At 46.1% G+C, this 21,350-nt stretch overlaps 1 protein-coding gene across 1 annotated transcript in view; it reads right to left on the reverse strand.

Moving 5' to 3' along the window:
* The window catches only part of LOC120055901 (collagen alpha-1(XV) chain-like), a 34,024-nt gene extending 15,821 nt beyond the window's left edge, over positions 1-18,203 (reverse strand). The window contains exons 1-11 of the mRNA XM_039003943.1: positions 17,783-18,203; positions 8,432-8,985; positions 5,540-5,614; positions 4,466-4,561; positions 3,598-3,703; positions 3,052-3,092; positions 2,733-2,921; positions 2,576-2,602; positions 2,413-2,475; positions 2,253-2,330; positions 2,100-2,159 (exon numbers count right to left, since the gene is read on the reverse strand). Of these exons, the coding sequence (XP_038859871.1) occupies positions 2,100-2,159; positions 2,253-2,330; positions 2,413-2,475; positions 2,576-2,602; positions 2,733-2,921; positions 3,052-3,092; positions 3,598-3,703; positions 4,466-4,561; positions 5,540-5,614; positions 8,432-8,985; positions 17,783-18,092 (1,599 nt within the window). The 5' untranslated portion in view covers positions 18,093-18,203. The remainder of the gene's footprint in view (positions 1-2,099; positions 2,160-2,252; positions 2,331-2,412; positions 2,476-2,575; positions 2,603-2,732; positions 2,922-3,051; positions 3,093-3,597; positions 3,704-4,465; positions 4,562-5,539; positions 5,615-8,431; positions 8,986-17,782) is intronic.
* Between the last annotated feature and the right edge of the window lie 3,147 nt (positions 18,204-21,350).

Raw genomic sequence — 21,350 nt, forward strand, 5'->3', positions numbered from 1 at the left:
GAAAAGGGTCTCACCGGTCAATTACCTCATCAAGCAACCTGACAGGAGGAAGAAGGTCCAACTCTATCATATAAACCTGTTGAAGAAGTACCATGGAAGAGAGGAGGAGGTTGCTTTGATGGCCCTGGAGGGCAAAGGAGAAGAGGAGGCTCTGCCACAGGTGAGCCGTAGCCAAACTCTCCTGCCGGAGCAGTCGAGACTGCTAGACAAGCTGATTATGAACTGCGGCCGGGTATTCTCTCCATTCCCAAGACAAACAGATGTCCTGTTCCACCATATCCACACTGAACCCGGCAAGAAGGTGCATATACGGCCTTACAGGATTCCTGAGGCTTGCCGAGTCATCGCTAAGAACGAGGTAAGGGAGATGCTGAGGATGGGTGTGATCGAGCCATCTACGAGTGAGTGGTCCAGTCCCATAGTCCTGGTCCCCAAACCCGATGGTAGTATGAGACTCTGCAACGACTTTAGGAGCGTGAACGCCATCTCTACATTTGACGCGTATCCCATGCCCCGCGTGGATGAACTCTTGGAGCGCTTAGGAAAGGCCAAGTTCATCACCACCCTGGATTTGACGAAGGGATATTAGCAAGTGCCGGTGGCTCCGGAGGATTGCCCAAATACTGCCTTTGCCACACCGGAGGGGCTTTTTCAGTATGTGAGGATGCCCTTCGGACTGCATGGTGCCGCTGCAACTTTTCAACGCTTCATGGATGCCATTCTATGGCCCCATCAAGAGTACGCAGCGGCATACAAAGACGATGTGGTCATCCACAGCGAGGACTGGGATAGTCACCTCCTGCGACTATGGGCGGAGCTCGTGAGCCTGGAAGCCACAGGGTTGACGGCCAATCCCAAAAAATGCTGCCTGGGTCTGTCCGAAGCGGAATACCTGGGGTACACCGTGGGGAATGGGAAAATACGCCCACAGGCAGAGAAAACCAGGGCAATTCGAGATTGGCCTCGACCCCGGACCAAGCGGGACGTTCGGGCCTTCTTAGGGATAACGGGATATTATCGCCGTTTCATCCCTGGATATGCAACCATTGCCAACCCCCTCACAAACCTCATCAAGAAAAACTTGCCAAACTGGGTAGAGTGTAAGGACGAGACGGAAGATGCCTTTCAATTGCTAAAAGATGGCCTATGTTCTGATCCCGTCCTACAGGCTCCGGACTTCTCACAAGAGTTCATTGTGCAGGTAGACGCCTCGGATACGGGGCTCGGGGCCGTCCTAGCTCAGGGTGAAGGCGAAGCAGAGAGGCCGATTCTCTTCATAAGTAGGAAGCTCAGCGATCAGGAACAGAGATATGCTACCATAGAGAAAGAGGCCCTAGCCATTAAGTGGGCTCTCGATTATCTCCGGTACTACCTACTGGGTCGTAGGTTTACATTAGCTACTGACCATGCTCCCCTCACGTGGATGGCTGGTAAGAGAAACAATAACAACAGAATAGCCAGATGGTTTCTTGCTTTACAACCGTTCTCTTTCCATGTTATCCACAGGGCCGGATCGAGGAACGGGAATGCAGACGCGCTGTCCCGACGCGACCAAGACAGTGCATCTGGCGCCCGACCCTCCGGTCCGGTCCTGAGGGGGAGGTATGTGGAAGGACCACCAGAGGGCAGGCTGGGCTCACGGATAGTAGCCCAACAAGTCATGTGAGACAAGGTAACCAGAGGCAATTAAGCACAGCTGACGGTACTAATGATATATTCTCTTTCCCCTATAAGAGAGAGGAGGGAACCAGCAGGAAAGGGGAAGAAGATAAACTATCTCGGTAGAATGACTACCAAGAGAGGGGAGCTATCGAAGAAGATCCATTAAGATGGTGACAAATCTGTGATTGTTGTTATAGTTTAAAGATAATCGTCTCTTGTGTTCCTGTGTCATCTAAAGGAGAATATGTATGTTGTTCCTTGGGAGATTCTCATTGATTGTGTTGGTGTTTGTATTGACAGAAATCTCTCAATAGAGAACTGTGTTCAATCTCCTGACTCGTTTATTCCACCTTTCCGCTTTAGAGTGACACCAAATTACTTGGTCCGCTCACAAGATAGACTGACAGCAGAATGACAGATTAGAAGAATGTTCTTACTCTGATAAATTCTGTATCGTCAAGGTCCCCAAAGCCAGAGCCAAGTGCATCCTCTCCATACTGCAATTCAAAGGAAAACAGGCAATTAAACACAAATCCCCATTTGATCCCCTGTTCAATCCGATGTTTCCAGGATGTTACACTGACACCCACCGGTACACTGTGAGATTTGAGTGGTCCGGGAGGTCCGGGTGGGCCTGGAGGCCCCGGTAAGCCTACTCCTGTGTCCCCCTGTACAGAAGAGAACACATGGTAAGACTAACTGCCTATCTCATGCACATTGACAATTTTTTTTAACTTGTAATTATTGTACCTTTTCTCCCTTGACTCCAACCTCTCCTGCCAACCCTGGGAATCCATGAGGTCCTCTTTGTCCCTGTGGGGATTAACATAGGTCATATTTAAAGACATACAGTATATTTCTATAATAACATAACAAAACCGTACACATTTGACACAAGACCAGATGTACTCACTGGGTCTCCATCTTCACCCTTGCTTCCCTGAAAAATGAGAACAGTCCTTAGATGTATGTGTTCAATCTTGCCAAGTGAAGTGAAGATAATAGAAAACATAATCAAACATGTACTAGTATCACAGAGTAATGGGAGATTATAATGAGGTAAAGCTCACCGGCTGTCCGTCCTTCCCTGGCACCCCAGGGGCCCCTGAAGGCCCCTGAGGGCCCCTTGGTCCTGGCTGGCCGTGTCCAGACCTATCCTCAGAGGGAGTGGAAGGGCCAGCGGGGCCACGGGGGCCAGCAGGACCCATAGGCCCAGGCTCTCCTCGCTCTCCTTTCTGTCCGTGGCTAAGAGGCCTGTCCTGAGGATCAGCAGGAGAACATTGTGTAAAATCTATTAAATACTGAATAACTTAAGCTGAATAACTTAAGCATTTAAAGCACATCAGGTTTTGAGGCACGTTACGTGTAATAATCTTAGCTATTACTTACATCCCCTGACCTCTCCCCTGGCTCCTCTGTTTGGTGGGATCCTGAGAGGAAAAAGCGACACCAATATGATTCACCAATGAGGCTTCAATAATGCTAACCATTGAGGGATATTTGATGTATTCAAACAACAACAACCACCGCTCTAACCACTAGACTACCTGGGGCGGCAGGTAGCCTAGTGGTTAGAGCGTTGGACTAGTAACTGAAAGGTTGCAAGATCGAATCCTGAGCTGACAAGGTAAAACATCTGCCGTTCTGCCCCACCTGAGTTAACCACAGTTAACCCACTGTTCCTAGGCCGCCATTGAAAATAAGAATTTGTTCTTAACTGACTTGTCTAGTTAAATAAAGGTAAAATTAAAAAAAAACTAGATTAGCCAATGAGAGACAGATAAGATTGATCAATGCAAAGGGAAAATCAAATAATAATTTACACAGTCACCAGGTGAGTTAAATCAAGCTTGCCTATCAAGTTATTTGAAAGTGCCCTGTAATGCCATGACATGATTGGTTAAGATAAGAGTATGGTGAACCTGCCTTCCCCACCTTCGAGCAGCATCTCCTGATGTGCCTTGTTTGTGGTGGTCAGGTGAACATCTAGCTCCGACTCTGTGGGCGGGGCTCGCACTGGCACGCTTAGCATGTCCTCTGGCTGGAGGGAAAGAAAATTAGGGAGGAAGATAGATAATGTAAAGGGAGGGAAGCAGGAATGAACAGTAAGTAAACTGATAAAACAATGTCCAATTTATTTGAAATATTGAGGAGTAACACAGGAAATATCTAGCTAATTAAAACATCTGGACAAGATTCAAATAAGAACAGACAGCTTATGTAATATATTTATTTGTAGTAATTGGGGTCAGGGCGGATTGTGCGTTTATTTAGGGGCAGAGTGAGATGACAAGTACAGTATGTTACACGGCTAGTGATAGGAGGATGAAAGTGAATGTAGCGTACACACAGACAGAATCTGGAGCAATCCAGCAAAGGAAGAGAAACGGACAAAAACAAAGGGGTGTTCACTAGCTACATAAACAACCACTGCTACCCATAGCCATAACAGACACATGAAAGGCCAGTGTAGAGACTTATCTCTGGGTAGAGATAGAGAGATAGAGGTACTGAATCTCCCTACTGGAACATATCCCCGTGTTCAATTTTACATATTTGTGTTTGTACCAGGACAAATTTCAACTGATGAAACAGAAAAGATGTTCTGCTACATGTAAGAGACGTTCAATGAAGTCTGTCAGGGAGTGTTGCTCAGACAACAATGTGCCTTGTGCCCAAGCCAATCTTAGCTGTGCGGACGTTCCTTGTCTCACCAACGCTCACCCAGCGTCCGCTGACATTCCGTTTCACCGAACACATTCCTCTCTTACACCCCATGCTCACACCTCCCACTTTTACTCACCCGTGCTGTTTCCTTTTTTCGTTCCATGTTCTTCATCGACTTGTCATCTGTTTCACGGTCATCCAACGTGTAATCACCACTCCCATCCCCAGAAGCCTGGAATACAGGAGACATTACCACACATCTCTATTCAAAGAAGCAGGTATATCTCACTGGTCACCCCCAAAGCCAATTCCTCCTTTGGCCGCCTCTCCTTCCAGTTCTCTACTGCCAATGACTGGAACGAACTGCAAAAATCACTGAAGCTGGAGACCCATATCTCCCTCACTAGCTTTAAGCACCAGCTGTCAGAGCAGCTCACAGATCACTGCACCTGTACATAGCACATCTGTAAACAGCCCATCCAACTACCTCATTCGCATACTGTTATTTATTTATCTTGCTCCTTTGCACCCCATTATCTCCACTTGCACATTCATCTTCTGGACATCTACCATTCCAGTGTCTAATTGCTATATTGTAATTACTTCGCCACCATGGCCTATTTATTGCCTTACCTCCCTTATCTTACCTCATTGTCACTCACTGTATATAGATTTTTCTTTTTGTCTACTGTATGTTTGTTTATTCCATGTGTAACTCTGTGTTGTTGTATGTATCGAACTGCTGTGCTTTATCTTGGCCAGGTCGCAGTTGTAAATGAGAACTTGTTCTCAACTAGCCTACCTGGTTAAATAAAGGTGAAATAAAAAAATGTATAAAAAAAAAGATTGACACCAGTGACCTAGAAGTAGCATTTCTCTCACTAATCACTAGAGGAAATTAACTCTTCATTCCATAATTTAGGCACAGAAGGCCAGAGTAGTGGCAGCTTTGTACATTCAAATGTTGTTACATAGTGAGTGATATGAGCCAGTGAAGCAATCAACTAGTAAACAGTATTTCATATTTTAAACACAAGAGGGAGCCACCAGTATGCTCTATGCAGAGTCAAGTCATGTATAAATTAGTCTTGAGAGCCAGACGCTTAACACGTATTAAAGAATCTGTGCTGGCACGGCCTTTAAAATATCAGGAGCTCAAGGCTATGGATAAATACATATCTATGGAACAGGCTGTGGTGTAGCCACTCACATAGGGATCATCCTCTTCACACTGCTCCTCTGCAGCCCTAGGGTCCGGCTTGATCACCAGCTGCTGGATAGAGCCCTGTACAGAGGGAGAGAAAGCGAGATATGTGATAATGCGTTGGTGATGTATAATAGGGAGTTATTGTGCTGATATAGCTAATTGAATTGGCTAAATTGAGAGAGAGACGAGAGCGAGAGAGAGTGAGAAGCAAAAAGAGTCACACAGCAGGAATGTTTATTTTGAAGGCTTTCCTATACAGGTAGAATGCTGACTTTTAGAGGCAAGAGGCCCTTTCTACAAGCAACACATGGTTACACACATTTTAATCTGTGAGCAGTATTTGATAGGGACGGGCCTGACACACACTCATTAACTGTCATTTTCACAAGCATTCCTTCCACGTTATTAACCTAAAGCGTGTAATGTGCAACACGATGACGTCATTGGAGGACATTATAGAGAATACCACTGATCATGAAAGAGTGTGGCAATAAAAACATTGGCTAAGGCCCCTGGACTAGAAGCCAACAGGATGAGTAGATTAACATCACGTACAGTAGCAGATTCAGTAGCAGATTATGATCAGTAAAATACAGAGTACAGAACACAGCAAACTACTGACTGAAACACATTTACTGTGAAATCATAAAATCAAGTCCAAAGATACAAAGACAGACAGAGGGAGCGAGTGAAACTAATGAAGGCTGCATCAGAACAAAACCCAGAGCTTTGTCCAGGCTGGTTTTGAAGGGTGAGAGCCATCTCTTGGCACGGCATTTGGCCCATCAGTATTGTATCTCCCAGCATGACAGTCCACTGTGTTCTGTTGGCTGTGGGATCTCTTCCCCCCTTTCACTCACCCCTCTACCCATCTCCCTCCACCTCCCTGCCTCTCTCCTCTTCCACCTCCCTCCCCCTTCTCCTCCCTCCCTCTCTGGCCCCTCTGCTCTGACTGACAGACACTGTCTTTACCCCTCCTGGCCTCCTCAGGCCCCTGGTAGGCACCAAAGTGCCTCACAACAACAAAAGGAAAAGCTACCCACTTTGCTGCCATCGCCATGGAAACCACTTTCCCAAACACACACCACTACCACCACCGTCAGCACCACTCTTAAAGTGCAGCAGCATGCTAATAAAGAACATTGCAGGACTGTCACGTTCACTAGAATAAATGTCGGACCAAGGCGCAGCGGATGTTGAGTTCCACATAATTTCACGAATAACGTGAAACTTAACAAAAACAATAAACTAACAGCGAACCGTGACTACAGCGATGCTACGGGCACTAACTCAAAACAATATCCCATAAACACAGGTGGAAAAAAGCTACCTAAATATGATCCCCAATTAGAGACAACGATACCAGCTGCCTCTAATTGGGAATAATACAGAATCACCAACATAGAAAAACAAACCTAGAACCCCACATAAAAATAATAAACTAGACTAACCCCCCAGTCACGCCCTGACCTACTCTGCCATAGAAAATAAGGACTCTCTTTGGTCAGGACGTGACAAGGACGGTTCATTTGGAGAATAAAGTCCCATTCACATTCACTCCATCATCATCAGTGTTTGTTGGACCATATTGAAGTGGCCAGGCTTTAAGGGAAGTTTTGCTCTTATTGGGCTTGAAGTATGATATTAATATTTTCATAGACTATATTGAAACAGCTGTACAGTTGTCTCCATAGATAATCTATATGAAATATCTCAATGGTCTCACTCTCTGTAACGTCACTGGAAGACAGTCAATGTGGGGTAGAAGGGGAAGACACCGTTTAATAAATGGATCACTAGTCACTTTAATAATGCCACTTTAATAATGTTTACATATCTTAAATTACTCATCTCATATGTATACACTGTATTTTATATAATATAATATAATATCTATTGCATCTTGCCTATGCTGCTCTGCCATCGGTCATCCATATATTTATATGTATATATTCTTATTCCATCCCTTTACTTATATTTGTGTGTATTAGGGAGTTGTTGTGGAATTGTTAGATTACTGTTAGATATTACTGCACTGTCGGAACTAGAAGCACAAGCATTTCCCTACACTCGCAATAACACCTGCTAAGCATGTGTATATGACCAATAAAATTTGATTTGATTTGAGTGAACCTCAGAGTCTCTCCTCTCAGAGAAGACTGGAACAGAGATCACAGGATACATTAACGCGAGGCCTTGAGCTGAGCTGAGTTGACCATGCAGAGGTGGTTCTGTTTATTAAACAAGGCTTACTGATATCTCTCCCTTCCTCTCTGAGAGACCGCCAAGACCTCCCGTTAGCCTTGAATCAGGTCTGTGTCCTATCGATGGCTGTCAAATACCAGAATGTTTTGAGCTGAGTTATACAACCTTATATGAGCTGATTCTGAAAAACTGTGATCAACTGACTATAATCCATGACTGAGCACATTCATACAGTAATCACTATACATGGTATAGCTAAACATTCTTGTCAGAATAGGATATTGTATGCTAGACAAGTGGTGCACAGCCAGCTGGAAGAAGTCCCAGCTGTGGAGCTTTTAGTACAGTTGTTAAGAATAATTCTACACAGACGATCTTTGAGTCTTTATCATGTTATTGGAGTAATGTTCATGCTAACACAGACTGGGCAAACAGTAGGACTCACACTACACAGCGCAGGGAATGTGATCACACACACACACACACACACACACACACACACACACACACACACACACACACACACACACACACACACACACACACACACACACACACACACACACACACACACACACACACACACACACACACACACACACACACACACACACACACACACACACACACACACACACTGCAACATGGTCAAATGAAACAGAAGACCAATAAGTGGTAGACATTACTTACCACAAACTTCTCCAGGCCAGTTCCTCCAGCATTGCCCACGAAGATGCCCGAGCTGGGTTCAAAGCTGAGCTGGCGGCTGCTCCTGTGGAAGGTCTCTGCTTGGAAGTCATCACAGTCCATATAGAGGCGTACCTCCTGGTCCTGCACCGACAGAGTGAAGCGCGTCCACTTATTCCTCATATCAGGCAACTTGAAGGACGCCACCTGTTGGCTATGTGAGGACTCTTCGCCCCCCTCGGTGTAGTACAGCTGAATCCTCTGGGTCTCGTCCTCCACGGGCGTCAGTGCCAACCCCAGCTGCACCACCTTCTGCTGGGCATCAGTGATGGCGAACAGCACCCCTCCCTGTTTGCTGCTGGGCCTGATGGTGACGATGATGGCAAAGTCCCTGAAGAAAGGATCGGGCATGAAGGTCTTGGTGAGACGTCCGATGTTGGCGTCAGGCCCAAAGCCGTAGGCCGGGAAGCCCTCATAGCCGGTGATGAAGGAGACAGAGGGAGGGAGTGGCACTCCGATCAACTCGGTCAGGTCTAGGTGTCCCGTAGAGCCACGCTCTGTAAGGAGGAGGAAACAACAGATTCATGAGATCTAAACAAAATGAACAGAATCACATGTATGAGCCTAAAGCTGTATAGAAAACTCTGGGTATTTTTTATTTTATTTTATTTCACCTTTATTTAACCAGGTAGGCTAGTTGAGAACAAGTTCTCATTTGCAACTGCAACCTGGCCAAGATAAAGCAAAGCAGTTCGACACGTACAACAACACAGAGTTACACATGGAATAAACAAACATACAATCAATAATACAGTAGAAAAAATATATATACAGCATGTGCAAATGAGGTAGGATAAGAGAGGTAAGGCAATAAATAGGCCATGGTGGCAAAGTAATTACAATATAGCAATTAAACACTGGAATGGTAGGATGTGTAGAAGATGAATGTGCAAGTTGAGATACTGGGGTGCAAAGGAGCAAGACAATAAATAAATACATACAGTATGGTGATGAGGTAGATTGGATGGGCTATTTACAGATGAGCTATGTACAGGTGCAGTGATCTGTGAGCTGCTCTGACAGCTGGTGCTTAAAGCTAGTGAGGGAGGTAAGAGTCTCCAGCTTCAAAGATTTTTGCAGTTCGTTCCAGTCATTGGCAGCAGAGAACTGGAAGGAGAGGCGGCCAAAGGAAGAATTGGCTTTGGGGGTGACCAGTGAGATATACCTGCTGGTGTGCGTGCTATGGGTGGGTGCTGCTATGGTGACCATTGAGCTAAGATGAGGCGGGGCTTTACCTAGCAGAGACTTATAGATGACATAGAGCCAGTGGGTTTGGCATGAGTATGAAGCGAGGGCCAGCCAACGAGATCATACAGGTCGCAGTGGTGGGTAGCATATGGGGCTTTGGTGACAAAACGGATGGCACTGTGATAGACTGCATCCAATTTGTTGAGTAGAGTGTTGGAGGCTATTTTGTAAATGACATTGCCGAAGTCGAGGATCGGTAGGATGGTCAGTTTTACGAGGGTATGTTTGGCAGCATGAGTGAAGGATGCTTTGTTGCGAAATAGGAAGCCGATTCTAGATTTAATTTTGGATTGGAGATGTTTAATGTGAGTCTGGAAGGAGAGTTTACAGTCTAACCAGACACCTAGGTATTTGTAGTTGTCCACATATTCTAAGTCAGAGCCGTCCAGAGTAGTGATGCTGGACGGGCGGGCAGGTGCGGGCAGCGATCAGTTGAAGAGCATGCATTTAGTTTTACTTGCATTTAAGAGCAGTTGGAGGCCACGGAAGGAGAGTTGTATGGCATTGAAGCTCATCTGGAGGTTAGTTAACACAGTGTCCAACGAAGGGCCAGAGGTATACAGAATGGTGTCGTCTGCGTAGAGGTGGATCAAAGAACAACCAGCAGCGAGAGCGACATCATTGATGTATACAGAGAAGAGAGTCGGCCCGAGAATTGAACCCTGTGGCACCACCATAGAGACTGCCAGAGGTCCGGACAACAGGCCCTCCGATTTCACATATTGAACTCTATCGGAGAAGTAGTTGGTGAACCAAGCGAGGCAATCATTTGAGAAACCAAGGCTGTTGATTCTGCCAATAAGAATGTTGTGATTGACAGAGTCGAAAGCCTTAGCCAGGTCGATGAATACGGTTGCACAGTAATGTCTCTTATCGATGGAGGTTATGATATCGTTTAGGACCTTGAGCGTGGCTGAGGTGCACCCATGACCAGCTCGGAAACCAGATTGCATAGCGGAGAAGGTACGGTGAGGTTCGAAATGGTCAGTAATCTGTTTGTTAACTTGGCTTTCAAAGACCTTAGAAAGGCAGAGTAGGATAGATATAGGTCTGTAACAGTTTGGGTCTAGAGTGTCTCCCCCTTTGAAGAGGGGGTTGACCGCGGCAGCTTTCCAATCTATGGGAATCTCAGATGATACGAAAGAGAGGTTGAACAGGCTAGTAATAGGGGTTGCAATAATTTCAGCAGATAATTTTTAGAAAGAGAGGGTTCAGATTGTCTAGTCCGGCTGATTTGTAGGGGTCCAGATTTTGCAGCTCTTTCAGAACATCAGCTATCTGGATTTGGGTGAAGGAGAAGTGGGGGAGGTTTGGGCGAGTTGCTGTGGGGAGCGCAGGGCTGTTGACCTGGGTAGGGATAGCCAGGTGGAAAGCATGACCAGCCATAAAAAAATGCTTATTGAAATTCTCAATTATTGTGGAATTATCGGTAGTGACAGTGTTTCCTAGCCTCAGTGCAGTGGGCAGCTGGGAGAAGGTACTCTTATTCTCCATGGACTTTACAGTGTCCCAGAACTTTTTTGAGTTTGTACTACAGGATGCAAATGTCTGTTTGAAAAAGCTAGCCTTAGCTTTCCTAACTGCCTGTGTATATTGGTTCCTAACTTCCCTAAAAAGTTGCATATCACGGGGGCTATTCGATGCTAATGCAGAACGCCACAGGATGTTTTTGTGCTGGTCAAGGGCAGACAGGTCTGGAGTGAACCAAGGGCTATATCTATTCCTAGTTCAATTTTTTTTGAATGGAGCATGCTTATTTAAGATGTTGAGGAAGGCACTTTTAAAGAATAACCAGGCATCCTCTACTGACGGGATGAGGTCAATGTCATTCCAGGATACCCCGGCCAGGTCAATTAGAAAGGCCTGTTCGCAGAAGTGTTTTAGGGAGCGTTTGACAGTGATGAGGGGTGGTCGTTTGACCGCAGACCCATTACGGATGCAGGCAATGAGGCCGTGATCGCTGAGATCTTGGTTGAAAACAGCAGAGGTGTATATGGAGGGAGAGTTAGTTAAGATGATATCTATGAGGGTGCCCGTGTTTACGGATTTGGGGTTGTACCTGGTAGGTTCATTGATAATTTGTGTGAGATTGAGGGCATCAAGCTTAGATTGTAGGATGGCCGGGGTGTTAAGCATGTCCCAGTTTAGGTCACCTAGCAGCACGAGCTCAGAAGATAGATGGGGGGCAATCAATTCACATATGGTGTCCAGGGCACAGCTGGGGGCAGAGGGTTGTCTATAGCAAGCGGCAACGGTGAGAGACTTGTTTCTGGAAAGGTGAATTTTTTGAAGTAGAAGCTCGAATTGTTTTGGTACAGACCTGGATAGTAAGATAGAACTCTGCAGGCTATCTCTGCAGTAGATTGCAACACCGCCCCCGTTGGCAGTTCTATCTTGGCGGAAAATGTTATAGTTAGGGATGGAAATGTCAGGGGTTTTGGTGGTTTTCCTAAGCCAGGATTCAGACACGGCTAGGACATCCAGGTTGGCAGAGTGTGCTAAAGCAGTGAATAAAGCAAACGTAGGGAGTAGGCTTCTAATGTTAACATGCATGAAACCAAGGCTTTTACGGTTACAGAAGTCAACAAATGAGAGCACCTTGTCACGACTCCCACCGAAGGTGGCTCCCCTGCCTGTTCGGGCGGTGCTCGGCGGTCGTCGTCGCCGGTCTACTAGCCGCCACCGATTTCTTTTTCCTTTTCTGTTAGTTTAGTCTTATTAGTTGCACCTGTTGCTTTTTGTTTCTTGATTTTTGGTCTATTTAAGCCTGTTAGGCCCGCTTAGGTTTGGGGGGGTTATTTGTGTTCTCTGTCCGTTGTGGATGTGTTTTCATTTTTCTCCGGATCGTTTGCCCTGTGTTTGGGCTGGTCAGTGTTTATGCGCCCTGTATTTTGGCGTGACCGTTTTGTGCCGGAGAAATACATCACTGAACAAATCACTGAACCCTCTGCTCTCTGCGCCTGACTCCTACCCACCACTCTTAGTATCCGTGACACAGTAGGAGTGGAGCTAGGCACTGCAGGTCCTGGATTAACCTCTACATTACCAGAGGAACAGAGGAGAAGTAGGATAAGGGTACGGCTAAAGGCTATAAGAACTGGCCGTCTAGCACGTTCGGAACAGAGATTAAAGGGAGCAGGTTTCTGGGCACGATAGCATAGATTCAAGGCATAATGTACAGATAAAGGTATGGTAGGAAGAGAGTACATTGGAGGTAAACCCAGGCATTGAGTAATGAAGAGAGCGATATAGTCTCTAGAGACGTTTAAACCAGGTGATGTCATCGCATATGTGGGAGGTGGAACAACATGGTTGGTTAAGGCATATTGAGCAGGGCTAGAGGCTCTACAGTGAAATAAGACAGTAATCACTAACCAGGACAGTAATGGACAAGTTATATTGATGTTAGGGAGAGGCGTGCGTAGCCAAGTGATCGTATGGGTCCGGTGAGTGGTTGGGCTGGCTGGGGACACAGTGATTCAGACAGTTAGCAGGCCGGGGCTAGCAAGCTAGCATAAGGGCCTTAGAGGGATGTTGCGATGGTGAGATGGTGGTCTGTTTTTGCCTCCTCGTGCGGTGACGTCGATAGACCAGTCGTGGAATTAGTAGGGTTCAAAGTAGCAGAGGGGTCCAAGTCCAATTGGCAAAATGGGTATAGCGGTCCAAGAAACTGTCCGATGGATCAGCTAACAGTCCAATATGCTATAGATAGCTAGCTGGCCGCGGTTAGCAGAATGGGCCTTCAGGGGACGTCGCGCCTGAGGGGCCTGTTGGGATCCTCGGGCAGATTTTGTCGGTATTCGGAGTCGTGAAGGATCGGCGGGGTTCCGTGCCCCGTACCGGCAGTAGAAGGGTTCCGGATATTGTAGCCGAGGAGTGGGCTTCAGGAGTAGCCCAGGAGCCCTAGCCGGGAGATGGGTCTAGCTTGGGCTAGCCCCAGGCTAGTTGGTGCTTGCTCCAGCACGGAAACGTTAGCCAGGAGTAGTCAACCCGGGTTGCGGTTAGCTAGCTACCATGATCCAGATGAAAGGGTTCAGAGTTTGCGGTAGGAATCGGGGGATATGGAGAGGAAAATAGGTCCGGTATGCTCTGGTTTGAAACGCGTTGTACGAACTGGCGAGAGCTTTCCGAGCTAAAGGTTAGCTGACTGATAGCTGATAGCTAGTTAGCTAGCTAGTTAGCTAGCTACAGTTGAGGTAAATATAAATACTTTGGGGAAAAAACAGATCCAAACCACATTGGGTGAGGCGGGTTGCAGGAGAGTATTTTGAAGTTGAGCTTTAGGAAAAAATATAAAAAAGAATGCGAAGAAAAAGATATAAAAAGATATGTACATGGGACGAGACAAGACAAGACAAAGACGTCTGACTGCTACGCCATCTTGGATATATATGTACGGATATAAAGGGTACGGTACTACTATAGATATCAGCAACATTTCTAATTTCAGCATTGCATAACTGTACAACGATAACATCCAATGCTCTCGTCAAGATATGTCACCATACGTCATAAAGATATGTATGCCATTTCACCACTGAACATTTATGGATCTCCTCCAATGTAACTAATCAGTTAGCAGATGTACTTCTGTGCTATCACCTGACTATCATCACAATCACTATTACATCATTGTTTGCATGAGAACACACAAAGCATAAGCACAGATGTAGAGAATATCTCATCTTGCGGTAACTGATGTGTCCATGGTCTATAGTTTTTTCACAAATTCATCTATCCTCATCACTGACAGTAACAAACCCCTAATGAGTTAGACATTCACCTATGGATCATTGCTCTCCCTCTTCTTCCCCTTCCCCTCTTCAGACCCTAATTCCCCCCAAATAACTCCAGACACTAGGTGAAAAGCCTTTCATTGGCGTTGGGGGGCTTATCATCATGGCGTAGGGAGAGTGCTTAGTGGAGAAAGATCGATCACATTCTCTCCCACATGGAGCTCATCTCCCGTGACGACCACTCTCACCCCAACATTCCACTGAGGTAACCTCTTGGCCGTTAGTTTCACCTCAGTCTTGTCAAGTATTAACCTTCCTCTACACATCAGTGGGCCTCTGATCTCTGCCACTAGGCTAGACAGGGTCTCTGATTGGGTCTGTAATTCATCAAATTAGCGAAGTGGAAAAAGACATGACAGTTAGGGAGGAGGGTGGTAGTGTTTGAACATCCTCCACTCGGAACGAATGCCTCCCACAACATGCAGCCTCACACCAACACTGACTGAGTCGCACAACCCACACTGCCACAGACAAGCCAATCTATAAGTGCGATCAGAGAGAGAGAGAGAGATCCATTAGAATTTCATGTAAAGCAGTTTGGTGGAAATATATCGAAACATGCACATCCAATGAGGACCCTGCCTTAGTATATCAACACAGTAATGCTAATAACATACAGGTGAAGGGTGTGAACCTGTGTAAAGTTCTTTAAGTAGCTTGTCATACTGAGTGAGCGGACATCTGGGTGCAGAGCTACTGTTTATGGAGGCTGGAGCGACAGACAGCTGTTGTACATTACCATGGTGAAGAAAAGCTGTCAGGGCATCACACCTACAGTACAGCTCAGACAGAGGAATAGACAGGAGAGCCTTCATCATGAAGCTTATGTTTTTACTATAAATGCTAACAACACATTTTGTTCTGAGAGAGCTTGTCCTCTTTGACTTGTGATTTTCTGAAGAGTCTACTGGACGATCATTTAGCGCCCAATTCTTCTAGTCAGTTAAGACTTCAGACATATAAACTCAGCAAAAAACAAATGTCCCTTTTTCAGGACCCTGTCTTTCAAAGATAATTCGTAAAAATCTAAATAACTTCACAGATATTCATTGTAAAGGGTTTAAACACAGTTTCCCATGCTTGTTCAATGAACCATAAACAATTAATGAACATGCACCTGTGGAACGGTCATTAAGACACTAACAGCTTACAGACGGTAGGCAATTAAGGTCACAGTTATGAAAACTTAGGACACTAAAGAGGTCTTTCTACTGACTCTGAAAAATACCAAAAGAAAGATGCCCAGTGTCCCTGCTCATCTGTGTGAACGTGCCTTAGGCATGCTGCAAGGAGGCATGAGGACTGCAGATGTGGCCAGGGCAATAAATTGCAATGTCCGCATTGTGAGATGCATAAGACAGCGCTACAGGGAGACAGGACAGACAGCTGATCGTCCTCGCAGTGGCAAACCACGTGTAACAACACCTGCACAAGATCGGTACATCGGAAATTCACACCTGCGGGACAAGTACAGGATGGCAACAACAACTGCCCAAGTTATACCAGGAACGCACAATCTCTCCATCATTGCTCAGACTTTCCACAATAGGCTGAGAGAGGCTGGACTGAGGGCTTGTAGGCCTGTTGTAAGGCAGGTCCTCACCAGACATCACCGGCAACAACGTCGCCTATGGTCACAAACCCACCGTCGCTGGACCAGACAGGACTGGCAAAAAGTGCTCTTCACTGACGAGTTGCGGTTTTGTCTCACCAGGGGTGATGGTCGGATTTGCGTTTATCGTCGAAGGAATGAGCGTCTGTACTCTGGAGCGGGATTGATTTGGAGGTGGAGGGTCCGTCGTGGTCTGGGGCGGTGCGTCACAGCATCATCTGACTGAGCTTGTTGTCATCCTCCTCCCTCATGTGGTACCCTTCTTGCAGGCTCATCCTGGCAAGACCCTCCAGCCTGACAATGCCACCAGCCATACTGCTCGTTCTGTGTGTGATTTCCTGTAAGACAGGAATGTCAGTGTTCTGCCATGGCCAGCGAAGAGCCCGGATCTCAATCCTATTGAGCACGACTGGGACCTGTTGGATGGGCGGGTGAAGCCTAGGGCCATTCCCCCCAGAAATGTCTGGGAACTTGCAGGTGCCTTGGTGGAAGAGTGGGGTAACTTCTCACAGCAAGAACTGGCAAATATGGTGCAGTCCATGAGGAGGAGATGCACTGCGGTACTTCATGCAGCTGGTGGCCACACCAGATACTGACTGTAACTTTTGATTTTGACCCCCCTTTGTTCAGGGACACATTATTCAATTTCTGTTAGTCACATGTCTGTGGAACTTGTTCAGTTTATGTCTCAGTTGTTGAAACTTGTTATGTTCATATAAATATTTACACATGTTAAGTTTGGTGGAAATAAACACAGTTTATTGTGAGAGGACGTTTCTTTTTTTGCTGAGTTTAGTATGTTGGTAACTGATTTCCCTAGAACTGGTGCACCATCCATCTCAATGATAAACATGTTGTATCTCTCCTCTCCTATCATCTCCAGCCTCTTGATCTCAGTCCTCCCTCCCATCCCTCACCCATTCGTCCCTGATTCCCCCTCTCCCCCTCTCCCCCTGACCCCACAACCCAGCGGGACCATCATCCTGTGGTACACATAATAACTCTGGACCCCGTATCCCAGCCCTCCCATCCATCAACCGTCTGTCCCCCACTCCCCTCTTTCTCTCACCCCACAACCCAGCCCAGCCCAGCGGGAGGCTCTGAAACAATGCTCACGCTCAGACCCCAATTTCTCCAGGTTCCAGGAAGGCTCCTGGCCCTAATCCTATTATTATAATATCATGTGATAGGGATTAACATTGGAAACCAAGGGGCTAGCAGGAAACCACAAGCCTACTCCCCTCGACAACGCACAGCCTCAATTAGACAAGTTAAAAAAGCGTAGCCGCACTCAAGCTGTGGGGGAACACACTAACTAATCCCTGTCATGATCCCACTACAAGTATCAGCTTGAGACTACTTTAACAAAAAATAATGAACCACCATGAGTCCACAGCTCCACAGCTGCCACATGTCAGTGTCTTCAGATTCATTCAGGAAAGAGTTTTCATAGCATTATGCTAAATCATTACTGCATTGGTTCTCTTTCATTGAAAGTGCAAACAATTAATGTGCAGAACCAGTAACAGAACTGATTGTTATTTAACCCCAAAATAAAGACAACTTTTTGGACAGAATCCCCCCACGGAAATAAAACTGAAACAACTACATCACCCAACATACTCCAGACTAACTCACCACGACTCTTCCACATTTTCAGAGATATTTTCTTAGCCTTGGGCTTGATCTCTGTGGTTCCATCACCAGCAGGCTCCTGTATGCTCTGTAGTGGGGTACTCTGAACAGGTGCAGTGGTGAAGACCTCCGTCTGAGTCCCCACCTGGCCCACCTCTGTCCCTTCTGTGGTCCACAATACCTGGGTGGTTGTGGGGATGGTGGTGGGGGGCTGTGTGGTTATCTCCTGTGCTTTCCCCAGGAAAGCACTCCACCACTGGCCATGAACAGGAGCCATGAGCAGCAGCAGACTATAAAGACGCAGGAGAGCCATCCTGTCCTGATGCTCCAAGTACTGACTAAAAACTTCAACAAGATGTATGTTCTCAGCAGAACAGTTCAGCTCTCAGCCTTCCCTCTCTTCCCTGCTTCTATCTATGTTAACTCTCTCACTTTATGCTCTCGCTCTCTCTTGCTCTCTCACTTTATGCTCTTGCTCTCTCTCTTTCTCTCTCTCTCTCTTTCTCTTTGTGTGTGTGTTTGCGAGCCACTCTCTCCTCTCGCTCTCTCTCTCTCTCCTATCTCTCTCCTCTCTCTCTCCCTTCCTGGTCCTCCTCTGCTCTGCTCAGTGTCTATCGGTGACCCATGCTCCAGACCCCCTCAGCACCATGCAGACTTAGGTATTTCACAGTCGGCACAGCAGCAGCAGCAGCAGCAGCAGCAGCAGCAGCAGCTCTACTATACGTCCGGCACAGCAGCAGCTGTACACTATGTCCGGCCAGCATCACAGTGGGTCTGTTAAGAGCATGTAAGCCACAGCCCTCTTGAGTAATGCAATCTACCTCCGTATACCACTATCACTAACTCTACTACAGCTTCCTGAGCATGAAGGAACTGTCTATCACTGGTCTTTGTTTACAAAACAAATTGTGGTCAGTTGGAAGAATGTTCAATAATGGGCACTGCGACATTGGCTAGGCTCCTGGATGAGATATTTCCTGCTTATAAGGACATAGTGAGCACTGCACACATTTTTCAATCCCCCAGGGACAGAAATCAGGACTACAAGATCTCAAAAGAATTCTGTAAAAAAGGCACCACAAACGAACAAATAATTAAATGTAACATTAACGGTTTCTACAACATTTGGCATTTAACATATTACCTATCCTCAGTCAGTTGCATTCATGTCCATTAATAAACTCAATAGAAGTACAGGTGTAGAGGTACATCTCCACAGTTTTTTAAATTATTGACATAAATGCTCAACTCGGGCAAATAGTACAGGGCCAGGAATCTGCCAATCAGTGGCTGTCTGACTTTGAGGGGCCATGGACACTGATTTTACATGGGAGAGTGAAAAGCTGGACTGTGACAAAAGAGGGGAGGAGAAACAAGGCACGGAGGAGAGGAGATGGGTTTCTGCCAAGCCTGCACAGTTCAGTGATCAGAGGGGCTGGGCAGAGACACAGGCAGGCAGGCGTAGTGACAAAGAGAAGCCTCTTCCGCTACTCAGTACTCATGGCTCTGGTGTTGTGTGTTGAGGGGATGAGGATGGGGCCTATGGACAGGTCCTGACAGCCCTGCCAGCAGCACACACACACACACACACACATACACACACACACACAGAGAGGAGGATGAGCCCACTCCGGACCAATCATTTATAAGTAACAGAGGAACACACTGTTCAGATATTGCGTCATTAACAGTAACGGTACCCATTAAAATGCACAGTAAGATTACCTATACACAATCATCCATTGAACACTAACTGTTACTGTGATGTGCATGTTTGGATATTTCGACCAGGACTTGAAATTGACAGTGCATTATCATTTCCCAGCAATCCACAGTGGTGCTATGGATGGACTCCATACTAAAGAGACTGGACACTGGTGCTACAGTGGTCATAATGAGGGACTGGATGTTTGCTAAATGGACCAGATGATGGATTTACTGTAATCTGGAGAAAAGCAGAGAGGAAGAAAGGAAGCCCTGGTTAGCCTGCCCCCTGGTGGTAGTGTATTATGTACGGGTGTTCTGGGGATCCATGTTGCACCCCTCTCTAATCCCAGTCTTATCCAGGGGGACTAGAGGCCAGAGGGGCAAGGGGCTAGGAGGCCAGGGAAGGTAACCACTAACCTCAGTCTCACTTCAATGCCCCCACGACATCCATGAATTGGTTTATTGTCACAAGCCATCAGCTGAAGCATGTTGTGAATCTATTCACACAGAGATGAGACTGTAATTTTCCAAAGGGAAACAGCACACAAGACCTTTGACAATATAGTAATATAGTAACACCTGCAACTTCATCACATGTATAGAAGAGCTTTGGCCCAAAGTGATTTCAATGCCCATTGCAATGAACAATGAGGACTGATGCTATAAATATTGAGCACATATAAAGCCTAACTATAAAAAATGGGTTTGAATACCCATTAAAATCTGTGATAAATTCCTGTCAATTTCACTATGGTGATGGAACCTCTTTGAAGCAGAAAATGTCTCTGTGTTTAATATAAGAATTCAGATTTTTGGTAACTGTGTAATTTGTAACAGGTGTAAATGCAATCACCATCACCATAGACCCAGTATTAGATAGAACGTCCGACCCTGTCTGCCTGTGGGGAAAACAACCTGTGGATTCCTAGGTTACCCCATTGGCTCATAGCAAAAACGTGCCTGTTGTCTGGTTGTTTTAGTAAATTACAAAACGACAATTAAGAAGAGTACAACATGTCTAAAGATGACTTTTCAACCTTGCCTGCTCCCTAACGTTCTCCCTACTGAGAGAAAGTTATATTGTTGGGCTTCCCTTATGCCCCTTTTCCTCTCCAACACCGAATAGCCTGAAGCCACAGGGCTCTTCTTGCAGGCTCTATTTCTCTACGTTGGAGCATTTCGAACCGTAGGTCGGGATTTTTTACCTGTCTACATGTACATTGAACAACATCATAGCTGTGTTTTCTACATGTTTTGTTATTTCTGTATAACAAAAAATCAACAACGATGTTGCCTATTTTACAGTGGGGGTCAATAGGAAAGAATGTTGGTTTTCCCCAATTTGTGGGCATGGTCAAGGGGAATTCCTTAATATTACATGAACACCGACTGGGACTGTCTATAGTCGTAAATTCAGTGTTTACGCTGAGAAGTCTAAAACAACTACACACACAGTGGTCCTCTAGCTCCACCATGTGGTCACATCTAGAATCACAGACAGAACTTCATTCCCTTAAGAAAACAGCCTTGTATACACAGTCTGCGTCCCTTGCATCCCACATGGCACACTATTCCCTCTATAGTACACTACTTTTAACCAAAGCCCTGGTCAACAGTATGCACTACACAAGGAATAGAGTGGAATTTGGGATACAGAGATACAACCCACAGCCAATCACAGCAGTCTCTGTCACTTTAGATTGACCAATGTGATGTCAGTAGGGGTCAGGTCTCACTAAAGAGAAGAGCCAACCTGACAGCCAACCTTGACAGAGGTCAGTTCTCACTAATCATTTAGCAAAGCAAAGGAGGCTTCACGGGTGAACAAAAACAGAGCTTCGCCACATTAAATCACCATCACTGG

The sequence above is a fragment of the Salvelinus namaycush genome, chromosome 11, assembly GCF_016432855.1.
Source record: "Salvelinus namaycush isolate Seneca chromosome 11, SaNama_1.0, whole genome shotgun sequence".
NCBI classification, from domain to species: domain Eukaryota; kingdom Metazoa; phylum Chordata; class Actinopteri; order Salmoniformes; family Salmonidae; genus Salvelinus; species Salvelinus namaycush.